At 44.9% G+C, this 17,266-nt stretch overlaps 1 protein-coding gene across 1 annotated transcript in view; it reads right to left on the bottom strand.

Moving 5' to 3' along the window:
* Nucleotides 1-17,266, bottom strand: part of UIMC1 (ubiquitin interaction motif containing 1) — a 108,908-nt gene that overhangs the window by 27,699 nt on the left and 63,943 nt on the right. The window contains exons 6-8 of the mRNA XM_060240185.1: nt 11,242-11,306; nt 3,582-3,670; nt 2,011-2,090 (exon numbers count right to left, since the gene is read on the bottom strand). Of these exons, the coding sequence (XP_060096168.1) occupies nt 2,011-2,090; nt 3,582-3,670; nt 11,242-11,306 (234 nt within the window). The remainder of the gene's footprint in view (nt 1-2,010; nt 2,091-3,581; nt 3,671-11,241; nt 11,307-17,266) is intronic.

The raw sequence follows: 17,266 nt of genomic DNA, 5'->3' as shown, positions 1-17,266 counted from the left end.
AAATACCAGGTGTCCAAATAAACTGCTTACACTCCCACAGTAAATAACTCATTGTAAATGTAAATGCTGCATTGTGTAGCAACCCTTGTCAGCCCCCTCCTTCCCAAATAACTTTTGACAAGCCCTGAGAGAACAGTGAAGAAAAGCCTTCCCCGCATGACTGACTGCCCACCCAGCAAAGGGGAAAGTGGCACCAGCCCATGCTGCTTGCAAGAAGAGATGCCCTGAGGTCTGCTCAAACAGGGCTCATGCCTGAGGGTCAGCAGAGGCTGCATCTGTGTGGACAGCGGTCACTGTAGAGGAAATCAGGCTGGCTGCTGCAAGGCTCACCTCCCATTAACTACTCAGTCGTATGACACAAGGTGCTTTTGATCTTTGTTTGGAGGGCTGAGGTTCAAGCCCATGAGCCTTGCAGGGTGAAAACTAGAAGGTGAGTACTACAAGGGCAAAGGACTACTACCCTCTTCAGAATTTGTCGCTCTGACCACCCACAGCAATCCCACCAGGGAAATGGCTTGAAGAGATAACCCCCTGCTCGAGAGACATTTATCAAATGCAGGAGCCAGCTGCAGAACTCCCAGCCACTCCCTTGTGCTTCTATAAACCAACACAGCATTGACTGTGAGAGCATGGCAGCTGAGTGGCTGCACTGTCCCACTAGCCACAACACCTAACAATTGGTGGCACACTGCCTGACAAAAACTGAACTATGAAAAATGGAGGAGGAGATTGGATTTATACCCTGCTTCTCACTTGGAGTCTCAGAGCAGCTTACAATCCCCTTCCTCTCCCCACAATGGACACCCTGTGAGGTAGGTGGGGCTGAGAGAGCTCTTCTGAGAACTGCTCTTGAGAGAAGAGCTCTGAGAAAACTGTGACTGACCCAAGGTCTCCCATCTGGCTTTGTATGGAGGAGTGGGGAATCAAACCCAGTTCTCCCAGATTAGAATCCACACACTTAACCACTACACCAAGCTGGCTCTCCAATTTGGGGAGAGGGAATGAGACAGTATTAAGACACATCTACCTATGTGAGGCTCCTCTTACTTGCAACAGCCATTCAGCAGGGGCTGAAGACTTGCTTTTTACAAATGAATCCTCTTGTTAAGTGCTCTCAAATTCTCCTGTATTCATGTACCCTGCCAGAACAGCTCTTGGAAATCCCTTTGATATTTCCCTTCTTAAAACTGCAACCTAAATAGATTTTTTCTCCCCAGAAGCAGCAACTGAAGTCAGCTGCCATTGTTTTGACAGCTGCATGGTGACTGCTGAACAGGTATAGCAAGATAGGAAAGACAATTGCATTGGTGAAGAGACAAGCAAGAGAGGCCTCTTGTCAGACATCCAAGTTTGACCAGTTCTCTGGTAAAGCAAGATGCAATTTTTGGGACAAGTTAAGAGCCAGAGGGCCCACATAAGCATAGCACACATTCCACAAGGAAGCAACCCTAGACTACTGCCCACATGCTGCCCGCAGCCTAGCTGCAGAAGGACACAACAGTCTCAGCCCCAGAGAGCAGTGAAGAGTCAACAGCAAAAGTGTAATTGCACACCAAGTCACAGTTTTGCCAACATGCTTGTAAGCTCTTCGTTCATACAGACATTTGTGCCTGGCAATGGGGCAATTGTGCCTGGCAATCAGAAAAAGTGTCTGATGCCCTTTACTTAGCAGGACCCAGAAGCACCCTTTGGCATATCACACAACCCAAGTGTTGCATGCAAGATGGAAAACATGAGAAAGTCAACCGCACTCCCTTTCAGTTAATGAAAGTGCCACGTTTGCAGTCCCTGGCCACAGAAATGGTAGAACTGAAATTACTGGGAGGAGCTGTGTATAAAGGGTGGGAGATTGACAGAAGACCCAGTGTAAACACAGACACAGACCCCCACACAAACGTTTCCTAGCAGGCTGCACAGTTTGCATAGCAGCTCATTTTGGAAGATGGGCAGGAAACGAGACTCTGCATTCCAGACGCTTCACTGGCTGTTATCCCTTTGGGATTTGCTTACCTGCAGAGACACATCTTTGCTGGATGAATGGATTTCTCTGCTCTCAGGCTCAATAGCTTGCGATGGACTCGGCTGGGTCTCTGCAACAGAAGCCTCCCATGTTAACAACCGCTTGCCCCTTCCCTTTTCTCTACAAGCCCTCCCCCTTTCCACCCCCCAGCATATTCCACACTAGCTGATAAAATTTATCCCATTTGCTTTACAGTGTCTTCACAGTTTCTAAACATTTTTTAGACTTGTCACAAATGTTAGCAGACAACGTGCAACAACACAGCTAGAGTAGAAGTTTAAAGCTATAGTGCATCCGTATGTGGATGAAACCACTGTTGCTCTGTAGCTCAATGGGGAGCAGGAATCAATAGGGTGTGCACATAGTATACCGTTAGGTGTTTGCTAGTGAATGGCACAATGCAACAGCAAAGCTTTCCAACTTTGGAAGAAAGACAACAAACCCTCTTAGTTTTTTATACAGTTTTCTTACTCTTTGTATTTCATTTTTAATACCCTTAGACCACCCCCACCCCGCAGTTATTACCAACAATGAAAACCTCATCCAATCTCCTGCAGGAAACCTCTCAATTAAACCTGTTCCTACACCAGATGTGACACTGAAAGAAGCCTGCTTTGGAAAAAAATAATTTCAAAACCAGATTGGGTCTCAAAGAGAACAATTTAACCTTCAACAATTTCCTTGCTTACTGAATATAAGAAAATTCCTTTCCCCTAGCAGAGTTCTGAAAATGTATGCTGAAGGCAGAGAGATTTGTAAGCACGGCTGTACGACTGATTTGCTTTGAACTGAAAAGAGAGAGACATCATTCAAGATACCCTGAAAACAACTAGTGCGCAAGGGCCATGGGCTTCTCACTAAGCAATGCTTAACTGTGGCTGGCATCCCTGGAGTCTGATGCCCAAGCAGCCACAGCTACTGCAGCTTCCACAGAAATACTGCTACAGGGGGCAGAGTGGTGATGAGGGTACCCTCCTTTGCTTGACCAGAGAACGGGAAGGAGGAAACAGTGTGTTCTATTTCTGAATGACAAGGAAAAACATTCTTGTCCCAGTGTGCTGCCCAAAAAACCAGGAACTGTTATAAAACACCTAAGAGTGAGTCAAAACAAAGCTGCTCAGCTGGTAGAGTGCATTCTCATCCTGCACCCAAGGCCAATTCCCTCCTCCCTCCAAAAAAAAATGAAAAGGAAGGTGGCAGAGCTGGTGTTCTGCCAGGATTTCCTTTTAAGTCCCCCAAGGGAGGCAATTTCGATAGGAAAGCTGATAGAAAACAGCATAAAGGTTCAATGCATGCAGCTGTCCAAGTGGCAGGACCCAGACAGTCTGGATGGCTGTCTCCTAGCTGAGTCAAGGCACACAAATTTTGGAATGGGAGGAACCAAGTAGGTCTGTGTGTTTCCCCCAGAAACCGTCCTTGCCTCCTTCAATATGCTCACTCTTGAGAAAAGTGGGATTTCATGATTGAAAAGCCATCAAACAGGAAAGAGGTTTGTTTGCTAGAGGAGGCCACTGCCTTTCTGCCTCAAAATCAAACAAATTGCAGCAACAGGGGCTCATACCAGGACAAATGGTGATTTCTTCTTCAGCACGATTCTCAGTTGCTGTGTCTGGGCTTCTCTTGCTATCCAGGGGAGTCAAAGCAGAAATGCTATTGAGACACAAGCAGATAAAACCAGCGTCATAACAGGTGGGTCTCTGAGAGTTAGCTGCTGTCTCGGGAGCTCTTCTTATCCCAGAAAATCACAGGACCAAATGCAGACGAGGCACAGCCTTGAAAGAGCCACCCTAAATAATGTGAGAGAGGAGGAGCTCTTCTTCTCTAAAAAGATTTTCTAAAAGAAAATAAAGGGTCATTGTGTCAGACTAGAGAAGTAAGAATCTCTGCGCAGAACTGCAAAACCTTCTTTGATGCTTTCTGTTCTCAACTGCAGGAGTACTGCAGGTAACAGAACAACCTAATTCTTAGTAAGGGACTCCTTGGTGGAGGAAGGGGGTGGAAACCTGCATGACACCAAACTCTTCTTTCTCCTGTCCTTTATTGCTAATTTTGTTTTTATTTTAAGAACATAAGAACATAAGAGAAGCCATGTTGGATCAGGCCAACGGCCCATCAAGTCCAACACTCTGTGTCACACAGTGGCAAAAAATGTTATATACACACATACACTGTGGCTAATAGCCACTGATGGACCTGTGCTCCATATTTTTATCTAAACCCCTCTTGAAGGTGGCTATACTTGTGGCCGCCACCACCTCCTGTGGCAGTGAATTCCACATGTTAATCACCCTTTGGGTGAAGAAGTGCTTCCTTTTATCCGTCTTAACCTGTCTGCTCAGCAATTTCATCGAATGCCCACGAGTTCTTGTATTGTGAGAAAGGGAGAAAAGTACTTCTTTCTCTACTTTCTCCATTCCATGCATTATCTTGTAAACCTCTATCATGTCACCCCGCAGTCGACGTTTCTCCAAGCTAAAGAGTCCCAAGCGTTTCAACCTTTCTTCATAGGGAAAGTGCTCCAGCCCTTTAATCATTCTAGTTGCCCTTCTCTGCACCTTCTCTAAAGCTATAATATCCTTTTTGAGGTGCGGCGACCAGAACTGCACACAGTACTCCAAATGAGACCGCACCATCGATTTATACAGGGGCATTATGATACTGGCTGATTTGTTTTCAATTCCCTTCCTAATAATTCCCAGCATGGCATTGGCCTTTTTTATTGCAAACGCACACTGTCTTGACACTTTCAGTGAGTTATCTATCATGACCCCAAGATCTCTCTCTTGATCAGTCTCTGCCAGTTCACACCCCATCAACTTGTATTTGTAGCTGGGATTCTTAGCCCCAATGTGCATTACTTTGCACTTGGCCACATTGAACCGCATCTGCCACGTTGACGCCCACTCACCCAGCCTCAACAGATCCCTTTGGAGTTCCTCACAATCCTCTCTGGTTCTCACCACCCTGAACAATTTAGTGTCATCCGCAAACTTGGCCACTTCACTGCTCACTCCGAACTCTAAATCATTTATGAACAAGTTAAAAAGCATGGGACCCAGTACCGAGCCCTGCGGCACCCCACTGCTTACCGTCCTCCACTGCGAAGACTGCCCATTTATACTCACTCTCTGCTTCCTATTACTCAGCCAGTTTTTGATCCACAAGAGGACCTGTCCTTTTACTCCATTTTATTACTGCACACAGCTCTCTAAAGCAGCAGGGATCTCACACAACTCAAAGCTTCCCTACAGCAAAGTCCTGCCAACACAAACTGATCATCTTTTTCATGCAGCATTTAACTGTGCATGGCTTCCTCTCTTTTTGACCTTCCAGTGCCACCATTCCCCCTGCAAAGCACAGTCTCTCCACGTCACACAAGAAGACACAGGCTGAGCTGCTGTGACATCGGCCCTGTCATCCTCAGAGTCCTGTGCAGCTCCCTGATTGGTTTGATCAAGTATGCAACGACTCACTTGAAAAACACGAATCCCTATACTGACAAAAGAGAAGATTTATTAAACTAAGCCATGAGCCACTGAGAGCAGCCAACAGCCACCACAGATTTATGATAAATAACAAAATCCTGATGGGAAACCACAAGTGACTTCTTTCTCTCTCTCTCTCACTAAATAAACCATCTCAAAGCATTTGTTATGAGTCCAAGCTGAGCACAGCTTACTCTATGTAAGCCATCAAGACTTACTTCAAAAGGCCCCACATTAAACAATTTGCCATGACATTTATAAAATGGGCTAATCAATTTGAAGTCAAACCAGTGGCGTAGCTAGGGCTTTGGGGGCCCGGGGCCCAAGATTTATGTGGGCCCCCCTATGTGTGTGTGTGTGCACGCCTCCAGAAACAGGATATGATGTCACTTCCAGTGATGTCACTTCCGCAAGATGGCCACCACTTGCGAGGGAGCCCTGCTGGAAACAGGAAGTGATGTGACTTCCCTCATTTGCATATCAGAAAAGAAACAAATTTGCATAGTTGTAAATGAGAAGTGTTTCTTTCTCTGTGGGGTGTTTAGCAGCTTGTCAGAGAGCATCAGCGGGAGATGGGTGTCTGGTTGTGCCTACCAAGATGGCTGAAGCAGCATGCCTACCAGCGGGGAAGGCACCAACAATGTCTGTGCAGTTGCCTGGGCCAGTCCCATGCAACACTTGTGCAAAAAGCCAGTGTGGTGTAGCGGTTAGGATGTCAGAGCGAGATCTCAGAGACTCAGGTTCAAATCTGCACTCTAAAAAAAGCACATACAGGTTCCAGTTTCCAACCAGCAAACAGGAACTGAGGTGAACCATCAGGTGTCCCTATGAAAGGAGGAAAGATGGTATGGTATATAGCCTGATCTTGTTGGATCACAGAAGGTAAGCAGGGCTGGTATTTGGATGGGAGACCACCAAGGAAGGCTGCAGAGGAAGGCAATGGCAAACCTCCTCTGCTTTTCACTTGCTTCAAAAGCCTCTTGCTGGGGTCACCATAAGTCCATGGCATAGCCCAATCTTGCCAAGTCTTGGAAGCTCTGTAGCTAGGGGCCAGGAGGGAGGGGGCCATCTAAAGAGGGGCCTTTCAAATCATGCAGGAGGCTGGTGAGTCCACCAATCAGCTGATTTGTGGGCCCTATAAATGGCATGGGAGGGGCAGTGGCTGCTCCTGGGTGCCTCTCCTGCCTCCTGCATGGGGTGAGGACCCCCCCAAAAAACCCTGTCAGGGGGGCAGGCCCCGTGGGTCCCTGGTTGGCTACGGGGCTGCTTGGAAGCTAAGCAGCGTTGGTACTTGGATGGGAGACCACTAGGAAAGGCGCAGCAGAGGAAAGCCATGGCAAATCCACTTCTGCTTCTCATTTGCCTTGATATCCCCCCCTCTGGGGACACCATAAATCAATTGACAGCACATACATATATATGTACTAAGCCTGCATTAAACACAGTTAGGTACACCAAAGATTGCAGGTCCCAAAGCATGGAGGATTCACAGTCTCTTGTATGACACTGAAGAAACAAACGTCAGGGGGACTCCCTCACACTTCCTGCAATTTGTCATTTTTTCTTAAAATGGAGATGAGCAGGGCATGCTGTACTCTGGAAGGACCTCGCTGGGGTGACTGACAGCAAGCTCCCTCCCCTTTTCTGCTTTGCACAGGGCAGTAGTAAATAGAGTTATAATTTGTGTTATAGTGCATTTTTTGACCCAATTTTCACAATGTACTCACTTAAAATTGCTTCTGCTCCTGTGATTTCACCCTTATCCTTAAAACAACTAGGAATAGCTGTTTCCATCTTGCTCTGCCTGTAACATCCCCAGGGGAATCTGGGTGGCTGCTGCTATTGGAATCAGAGTCCTGGATTACTAGGATCCATTCTACCAAGAGTTTATGCAGATCAAGGAGGAGAAGAGGTCTGTTTTTAACTACACATTCTAGTCAATGTGGGGATTAATATTACATTGCAAAGCAAGAACTGCAAAACACTTTTAAAGCTATTTTCATACATGGTAATAATAGCAGTGATGTTGTTTTTGCATTTCCCATATCTGTAATGCAAATATAAAACATACATGGGCTAGAATAGCACCCTTCCTTCCTTTATTAACAGAACTGACACTTCAATACATTAACATGATATCAGTGATGTTTGTTATGGGTGGAAGCACCCTCTGGATTAATATATTCACATGAGATTATTTTCAGAGTAAAATAGTATGAAACATCTATATGACAGTATTTATTCAAATGCAATACTAGTTTCTTCCTCAGGTATACTATAAAAAAGAAAGAAAAGAAAAAATCTTATGTTTGTATATAAGCTACAGCTATGTCTATTAATAATTTTTTTTGTATAACTTTTCAAGGGGGTCCTCTTACATTCAGGGTTATCTTCCTTTTCACACACACACAGAGCAAGATAAAAATTTAAACAAGATTACAATCCGCTGCATATTGAAGAATAAAATATAAACCAGAATGTAATCATTAAATTCATTTAGGAATAGTAGTAATTAAGCATTCCAAGCCTGATTTTCTTCCCCCTAGGGCTCAAAGTGGCTTACAAAACTATTTAAACAAAGAAAGAAAAAGATATATAATACAATTTCAACATCCTGAACTGTTCCTGAATCCACTCCACTGGTCTGACTAAAGAGCCACAGAATACCTTAGGTTCACATCACTGCCCACACCCAGGTTTTAATACCTGTAACCAAAGCTCAGCCCAGATCTCTCTTAGGTGTTCCCAAGATTCCCCTCCCTTGCTAGAAGTGAATCTAGTAATGTTCGGGTTTAAACATCTGTGACACTTACTGGTTTTTACAGAGTCTATGTAGACACATATGTAACTATGTAATGAAGTGAATGATTATTGCCTGCTACATAAGAAGTAAAGAGTAATTAATACTGCTAACTGTCTCCTAGCTTGTTTGCCCGGGAGAAGATCCCACGGTGTGCACGGAGGTTTAGGATTGCGCTTCGTGGGTCTCTCGGCATGGTGTGTGGGGTCCGGCCGGCTGGCGGGATGACTCAGAGAACTGGGCGCTGGGGGGGGGGGTACTTTCCAAAGAGGAAGCCCCCTGCCCGCCTTTCTGGTGCAGGTTAAGAAAGAAGCTGCTTGCCTGCCCAGGGCTCTGGCTTGAGTTATTTGCTCGGGTCCGGCAGAATCATCGCCTTTCTCTGCTCTCTCCTACCAAATGCGAAACCTATGCACAGCTTCCTAGGAGGTAAGCCCCACAACGAGACTTGCATCCGAGAAAGCATGCTTCAGATCAGATGGAGGAAGTCTCTCGCTTCACAATCGGCTAGGACACACAGCCCTAACGGGACTCTGATCTGATTGTGGTGACCGTGAAACCGCCCCCGCCCATTGCTCGTGTCGTGTGTTCGGGTTCTCATGAGGTTATTGAGTGCAGGGAGTGAAAAGAGAGATTCAAGCGTTAGCTCCTCTGGCACGCGCACCTTCCGAGGCGAGGGAGGAGAAAAAGCGACGCGCCGCCGCCTTTGCATGAGACGGAGAGGGGGGGAAAAAAGGGGAGGGGGAAGGGCACGAGGAGCCCTGATGTGCGCGCGCGCTCCCCGTCGCTGTCGGGCGCCGCGCCTCCATTCTTTTTCTCCCCCCCCCTCGCAGCGCAGCAAACACGGCGTCACGGCCATTGTTTGGGGGCCCCCATTGCCAATGCGGGGACCCCCAGACCCGGGGCGGCGCGCTCCCCCCGCCCCCCCCCTCCTTACGCCACTGAGTCAAACCACATTGCCTGCTACATCGACTATCTCCTAGTAACAAAGTATATAATCATTTATTAAAATCTCAATCTAGCATACTTTGCACGACACAGGAAAAGCAACAAAGCCGAGTGTCCCAAAGAAAACAGAGGAGGAAGGCACCTTTGGTGAATACGGCTTCCAAAATTACTCCAATGGGCATAATAATCCAGTGGCATTGGAAGCCCGCTGACCAGGGTGTTTGTGCTTTGTTTAGCACAGGACCCTCCTGGCAAACTGCCTGTTGCCAGATGGCCACACATAAAGTGCTCAAAGCTGAGAATACTGTAGCCACTGTCTTCTTGATGCAGATGTGCTGTCTGATGAAATTCCATGTCACAGCATGTAATGGTCAATCTTAGTCTGAGCAGCCTGATGAGGGTGACCGCCAGCTGTATTGCGGCTCCCAGGGCCACAGTTTGGCAAGCACTCTGCACTTCATCAACCTTGCTTGCAGCTTGATAAATGTACACCCAATAGAACCGGAATGCTAATCCTATTACCCAATGAAAATGAAAGAAGCCCACAGGGTAGAGGGGCATTGCACCAGTGCCGCTTGCTGCTAATATGACTGAGGTCCCTGGATGGAGCTTAGGGGGGCTTTCCAAAGTCACTCTCCGGCTAACAAGTACTTTTAATATTAAAGCCTTAGTGAGGAAATCTGACTACTGGGGGAAAAGGGACACAACCAGTGCCTCTCTCCCCCAGCTCATTTCCAGAACGTCCTGGCAGTTGTAACAGCAAGAAAGGGATCCACAGCTCAAGTTCCCATCCTGATTACAAGGATGAATTGACATCATTTTAATTAGGCTATGTATACACCAGTGCTCACCCCACTGCAGGGTGGGAAGAGCTACAGCATTAGCCAGTCTGCTCCCTCACTCAGCATTCAGCCAAAACACTGCTAGATCAATGAGAAAAGAGGATATCAGGCAGAGAAAAACCCATGGCCCTGTGCCAACAGCATTTTAATTATAAAACCTGGGAAAACTAACCAAAGAATCAAGTAACTTCTCACAGCTGGACTTGGGGCTGAACAGCAAATACAGAGGCCTTCTTGGCAAATTACTCCATGAATCTTCCCCTATCTGCAATATCTCTAGCTGCTTCCTTCATTTCCTGATCTCTACTGCAAGCCATCTCAGCCAGCATGTCTCACTCCTGCTTTGGGAAGCTTTAAGGCAGCAGACCTCCCAGGAGATATTCCAGAAATGGTGCTGTGCCCTGCCAAAGAAGGCAGCAGGGACTCAAACACAAGAAGCAGGCAGCCACAGCCCAAGCTCTTTATTTGTCTGAAGCAGACAGGGTTTGGACCCTCCCTCACCATGCATGCCATGCGCTCATGCTAAAAGTAGCAATCCTGGAGCAGTGCTTGCTGCCTCAAGAAGACAAATATGCTGCCTACAAATATCTGGTGGGTTTTCTTGGCCTCTTCAAAGAAACATACACATATATGTGAGCCACCCTGAGCCTGCCTTCGGTGAGGAGGGCGGGATAGAAATTTAATAAATAATAAATATGTACATTATACATAAAATTCCATCATGTTGTGCGCACACCCACCAAGATGCAAGACCATAACTGAGACTCACCTAGACTGACAATGTTTGGGGATGGGGACACACTTTCTTATCTTTACAGAAAGGGCTATTTCTGACTTTATACATTAAAGACATAGGTTACTGATGATCATGCTTCTCTGCTGGAAAACATCCTAAAAGGTAATGTGAGAATCATAGCAATACAAGCAATATGCTCAGAGAGAAATTCTAACAAAAGGCCCAATGCACCTACATTCTTGGTTACATATAAAGAAAAATGAGGCACTTCTCATATACTGCACCAACACATCCTAGTCAAAAGAAAATGCCCACACTATAGCTTTCAAATATTCTACTCAGTTCACAAGACCAGACCACAGCAGCAAACTTATACCTCCCAGGACCAACTACTCTGACAGATATCTACTTACCTTTGTGTAATCTGCATGGGCTCTCCTTCTTCAAGGACATCTTCTGCAAACAGTACTTGGGAGGCCTAAGCAGAAAGAAAATAAAAATCAAACCATCCAGCCCTTCATCTTCTTACTGATGGTTCACTTCTTCCAAGTTAAGAGCTTTTGACATGATAAAAGGGTCTGAAGGTCATCTGGTCACAGAATCATAACAGCTGTAAGAAGCCGGATGATTATCAAGATCATCCTACGAAACCCTATCACAGGGTGAAAGCTCCAAAACAAATCAAGGTACATCACCCCAATCATAATGTGCTAGAAGCAAACAAGGCACACTGTACGGAGGAAATCAGGTACTGAAGGTGAAAAAGGAATAGTAAGGCAGAGCCCTGAAAGCGTTAAGACTGAAGGGTTAAATTCAAAAGCAAAAATCTTGTGAAAGCCAGAGCTAAGAAAGAAGCTGTCAAAAACTCAATGGCCGTTTTCGCACTAGCGTTTACTCCGGCGTAGCACCCCATTTACCTCCGGATCTTTTCCTGGTTTTCCCACCTGTTGCTCCGGCGCTGCGGTTTGCTCCGGTGCTGCAGGGGTTTCACGCCGGAGTATCTAGATCCACCTCCTTCCGGAGTTTTTGAAAACCTCTGGATCCACACCGGATCCACTCCTCTGAGTTTGCTGTGGGAAATCCATCCACGCCGGATCGACTGCTTTGTGGGCGTCACCCTCTCCCTTTCCGTCCTCCCACCCCATCCACCCCCTTGGCCAATCATCAGCCTTTCGCGGCGCTTCCCCAAAGTGCCAGCACGGCCATTTTTTTTTTAAACTTCAGTTTTGCGTAATAGCGATATTTCGAAATTAACAAATAGAAAAAAAAAAACCCTCCTGGAATAGCCTCAATTGCCACTTCAATTGGTTTCGTTAGAATTTTTTATTATTATTATTGACTTTAGTTGCGTTATTTCGCTGTTGCGTTATCTCGATAATGCGAAAACGACCATTGTTGGGGGGGGGGAATCTAGTGCCGGTGCGGGCCAAAGCGTTCATGTGTGTGTGTTTTAAAAAGGGAATGCCTCCCTCAGCTGTGCCACCAGGATTTCTGGACCTGCACAAAATCGCCATGTATAAAATGGGAAGTTGGAGTCCTGCATTCTTCTCCCTGGCTACATTCTGCTCGGTTAGAAAATAGACGCGAGCTCGCTCTTCACACGTGCCACAGAAGGGGAAGGAGAGAATGGGGCGGGGGGGGGGGAGCTCTGGCAGCAGGAATCAGTCAGGTCCCCGTTGCAAGCGCCAGCCGGGGAGGGGAAAGAGAGCGGAGGAAATCCCAGCTTCGCCACCCGGGAGGGAGCGAGGCTGGGAAAGGAAGAAGCTGCCACACACACACACACACAAACCCCTCGATTTCTCTCTCTTCGTTATTGCGATATTTCGCAACTTCAGAATTTTGGGGGGGGGAATCTAGTGCTAGGATTCTCCACTGTGAATGCTTCTGTTAATACATAAAGGGCTGTGGAGGATTCTACAGCTGCAGCCAATCCATAAGCAGCAGCAGCACACGTGATGCGGTTTGTCCACGAAAAGAAGGGGAGGGAACAGCTGTGCCTGCTCGATGTTACGTTAGTACGTTAGTACGTCCTTACGTAACCAGACTTGCGCTTAAAAAAAAAATGATTGACAGGGCATCGAACTCAAGTCGATGCCAGTGGGAAAACGATTTGAGCCGGGGCTTCAGGGAAGGCGACTCCGCAAAGAGTCACTAGTGCGAAAACGAGAAAAATGATCCGGACATAATTGCGCCGCGGAATAAGGGGAGCAAACGCTAAGTGCGAAAACGACCAATGAGAAGCAGTTAGTTGCAACATTGTCCCCCTAGCTGGAATATAAACACACAAACTGATCTCTCAAGATATTCTGAAAGCTCAGAGTTTAGAACTGAATACCGTAACGGTAAACTAGCTTAGCAGCAGAATTAGCCAGTTGATTGTAATATCAGGGAATGGATTGCCATTAGGTGATAGAAGTAATCAAACAATTAATTAAATAGCGTGCTAACTGTGGAACTGGTATATAAATTAATTTTACTATAAAAGTTGATTGAAAAATTGTTCCTTGAATCTAAGAATCATCCCTCTCTCCCAGTAAAGAGGTCCAAGTGTTCTGCCCTCCTTATAAAAATACAAGATTGAATCTCACCTGTTTGTTCTCTCTCAACATATCTGCTTCTCAATGTAAAAAGGAGAAAAAATAATATAGAGATGGGAAGTGACGTTCTCTAACTCAATAATCTTAAATTCCTTTCAGACCTGGAAACTATGACTTTTAATTATGATTGTGTGTGCCAATTTTTGCCTCCCCATTTTTCTTTTTCTTTCTATTTTCCTGCTCTCTCCACACACACACACCCAGCATCTCATCTTTTCCTTTCTCTCTCCCCTCTTCACCTATGTGATCCATCTTGGGTTGGTGATACAGCACATCCCACAATTAAGGCCCTTACTTTAGCAACCTATTTATCCTCCTTCCCCACATATACCAAAGTTCTTGCAATACCAACAGCATTTTATGAGTTAGGTAAGCTGCTATGGAGGAAAACCATAAAGTCCTTGGTCAGGTCTCCATCTAGACCAACATCTGTACTATTGAAGGATTTTCCACTCCTACCAGTCTAAAGGATTTAAAAGAAACAATACAGTTAAGTATCCACATTATATGTTGTTGAAGGCTTTCACAGCCAGAGTTCATTAACTGTTGTAGATTTTCAGGGATGTATGGCCAAGACCACAGCCATACAGCCTGGAAAATCTACAACAACTAATATCCACATTACACTGTTGAAAAACACCTAAGTAGGGAACTTAAGTAAGTTGAAAAACACCTAAGTAGGGAGATAACAGATTGCAACTCACAATGCAACACTCCATCTAAAACTACCCAACTCACCCAGAAGACTGCTAATTATGTTGTTCATTCAAATCTGTCCATCAAAGTTTGGGGAAAGGATGCTGCTTTTTTTTTTGTTTGCTCTTAAGAATACTATTATTCATTTTTACAATGAACTTGGCACACAGAAAAGGCCACAATGAGACATTATGGCAAGATGTCAGGGTGCAATGTCTTGTTCTCCCTGAAACATCTAGAGATAGCCAACAGATAACATGATGTTATTGTACTGCAAATGGTTCCGCTCCTAACAAGCAGCAGCCAAAGAAGTAAAGTGGAGAAAAGGAAATCTCACAGTGCTCAGGTTTTACAACACACATGGAGTACCACTAAATATTATGGTTATGAATGTTATTTCTAGTTTAATGACAAGACTTTTAAAAACAAAAATATTCATCTAAACAAAAAGAGGTAAATACACCTTCTCAGAAAACAGCAGGAAGGTGTATTGAAGGGACAGCTCAAGCATTTTCACTGTTCTAGCAGCATTTCACAATAAACAGACCAAACAAGGAACCACTAGGGAAGACCTGGAGAAAGCTGTAGTTACTGCCTTGATTAACAGCTTTGTAATTCAGCAGATGCAAGGGGAATAGTCAAGCAGATTTGCCAGCAGTTCAAGCTGCCAGGAAAAGCATGATACAGATTAACGTCCCAGGCTAGAAATGGTTCAGAGGGTAGCCATATCGGTCCACAGTAGAACTGCTAGATTTGAGTCCAGTAGCATCTTAAAGACCAACAAGATTTTCAAGATATGAACTTTTGAGAGTCAGAGCACCCTTCATCTGACTAGAAATGGTTCAGTTGTAATACAGGAGTAACTGGTGTCCCCGGGGGGAGGTACCAGCAGTCTGGTTTGAACAGCTGAAGAGACACGATGACACCTGAAATGCTTCCGTTACTGTCAACACAAAGGGTGCTGTAACAGTGACAAAGAAAGCCAGTGGGTAATTATAGCAAAGGAAAATGTAGTGCTCAAATGAGGCTCAAAACATGGGGAAGTGGCCTTTGAATTACCTGCCATCAGATCCATGTTCTGTTACGTGGTGGGAGGGAAAAAAGGGAAAGGATGTTAAGAAGTACCTGCAGCAAAGCATATTGTCAAACTAGGCCAAAGCCTTGTCTTTGCTTCCATGCTCCCCCTCAGAATGCTTTTGTTTATATTTGAGAGTTGGGGGACTTGAGCTTTTCACATTTTAATTGTGTTTCCACATTGCCCCAACAACCCCAATTGTTTCTCACAGCCCCAGAGCCATTTTAAATGTCAAGTCTATTACTCCCTGTTTTTGCTGGAAGACTGCTTAAAAGGAACATGCTGAAAACTTGCATTCCTTGAGGAAGCAGCAGAAGGAACATGGAGCCTCTAGTTTCAAATGCCCCTTCTTCCAGGAATTCATTAGGTATTTAGTATTAAATAGGTGTTAAGAGTCAGCTGTCAGTTCTGCCCAGCCCTTTTGGGTCTCCCGACGTTTTCATCAGCATTTTGCCTGCTGTAAAACCTTCCAGGTTAAAAGCTTGAATTTTTAACAAAGGCAAGCAGATACAAACAGCTCTGACACAAAATCACTCCAGTCATCGTCATCTATCATAAAGAAGCAAAACGAGGGCACAAGTCCAACACTTTCTCCTTTGCAGGTCACCTTTAAGGTGTGTTTAAATATAGCCTTGCTGGATCCAAGATTGCGAGACCTGACGGCACAGGCTGAACTGCACTCCTGCTTCTAAAAGAAAATGCAGACATGACAGTTTTTCCTCAGAGTGTTCAATATTACAAGACAGAATATAAATATCACAAAACAAGTTAAGTATCTTTCCATCACACGAGTAAACAATCAAATTCACTTGAAAATAGTAACAATAAGGTTGAGCTTCAGTCAGAGAGAAGATAAAGTTATACAATGATCTAGCAGTGAAGTCATTATGAAAAATGAGGGTTGGAAAAGGCTGACACAAACCTAAAATACAGCAGCAATAAATACTTCATCTGACTAGCAATCTGTTTAAACAGCAGCTATGACCAAAAAGCTCATGAAATGAAACAAACACTGACACCTAGTGGCTGTCAGGCAGGGGATAAAACGACACATTAAGAAAACATTTAAGGCAACTAAGAAATGTGGAAGGAAAAGATTATTTTTGGTCCAGCTTCGAATACCAACTAGGAAAATTATCAAGCTCTCCCTGTCACATATCATCCTATGTCCAGCAGCATGAAAACTGCTCTTGCTTTATCTATACCTCATGAGAAACTGGGACCTCTGGCCTCTCTCCTAATCCACCCTGTGTAACAAACACATTTGTTCCAGTCTCTTTGACAGGGACCCACACCTGAGTGAATTACAACAGGATTTACAACAGATCTCTTTCCCTCTGCTATAATTCACCCTCTTTCCCCACCCTGTTTGTAACGTTGGTTATAAATATGTCTGCAAAACGATTACACACTCCATGCTTCTCATGAAGTGGGGTCTAACTCATGACAGCTTATGCTGAAATCATGTTTTATTAGTCTTTAACCTGCCATGAGACTCCTGTTTATGTTTTACAGTACAAAAAAGTTGTAATGGCTAGGCTAAGAAACAATGACAATACCAGAACAATTTGTATGTTTTTAGGGATGGTATACTATAAGAGAGAAAACAGCAAGTTTAGTAGTAGTATATAAAAAGAGACTGCGTGGCATTCTGATATCACATGAATCTCACAGTAATTGTAAAACAGAGACTGGGCAAGGCAAGACAAACTAGTTGCTATATTAGCAAAGCAAATATCAGCAGGAAGAAAACAGCTTTCATCACTGAAACACTCTGTGGATATTTCATATTTTACAGTCAGTCACAGTGTCATTTTCCTAGACAATCAAATGGTTAGCCATCAACAGCTGTTCACCTCAAGTTCATTAGCAATTTTGTGGATCTTTTAAGTGTGAATTAATACATGGCTAGATATTTTTTAAGATGGTTTCAGTTTTTTAAGACGGACACAGCAATAGGGGAAAGCTTGCTGCTTCCCCACCATCTGTTGTCAAGTGACACAAAAGGAACAATGCAGATCACCACCTACTAGATTTTAACTCAGAGTGGCCAAACAACTCTTAGGGGAT

The sequence above is a fragment of the Heteronotia binoei genome, chromosome 5 (genome assembly GCF_032191835.1).
Source record: "Heteronotia binoei isolate CCM8104 ecotype False Entrance Well chromosome 5, APGP_CSIRO_Hbin_v1, whole genome shotgun sequence".
In the NCBI taxonomy this organism is placed as follows: Eukaryota; Metazoa; Chordata; class Lepidosauria; order Squamata; family Gekkonidae; genus Heteronotia; species Heteronotia binoei.
Note: the sequence above shows the minus strand (reverse complement) of the source record. Positions and strands in the feature narration are given on the sequence as shown.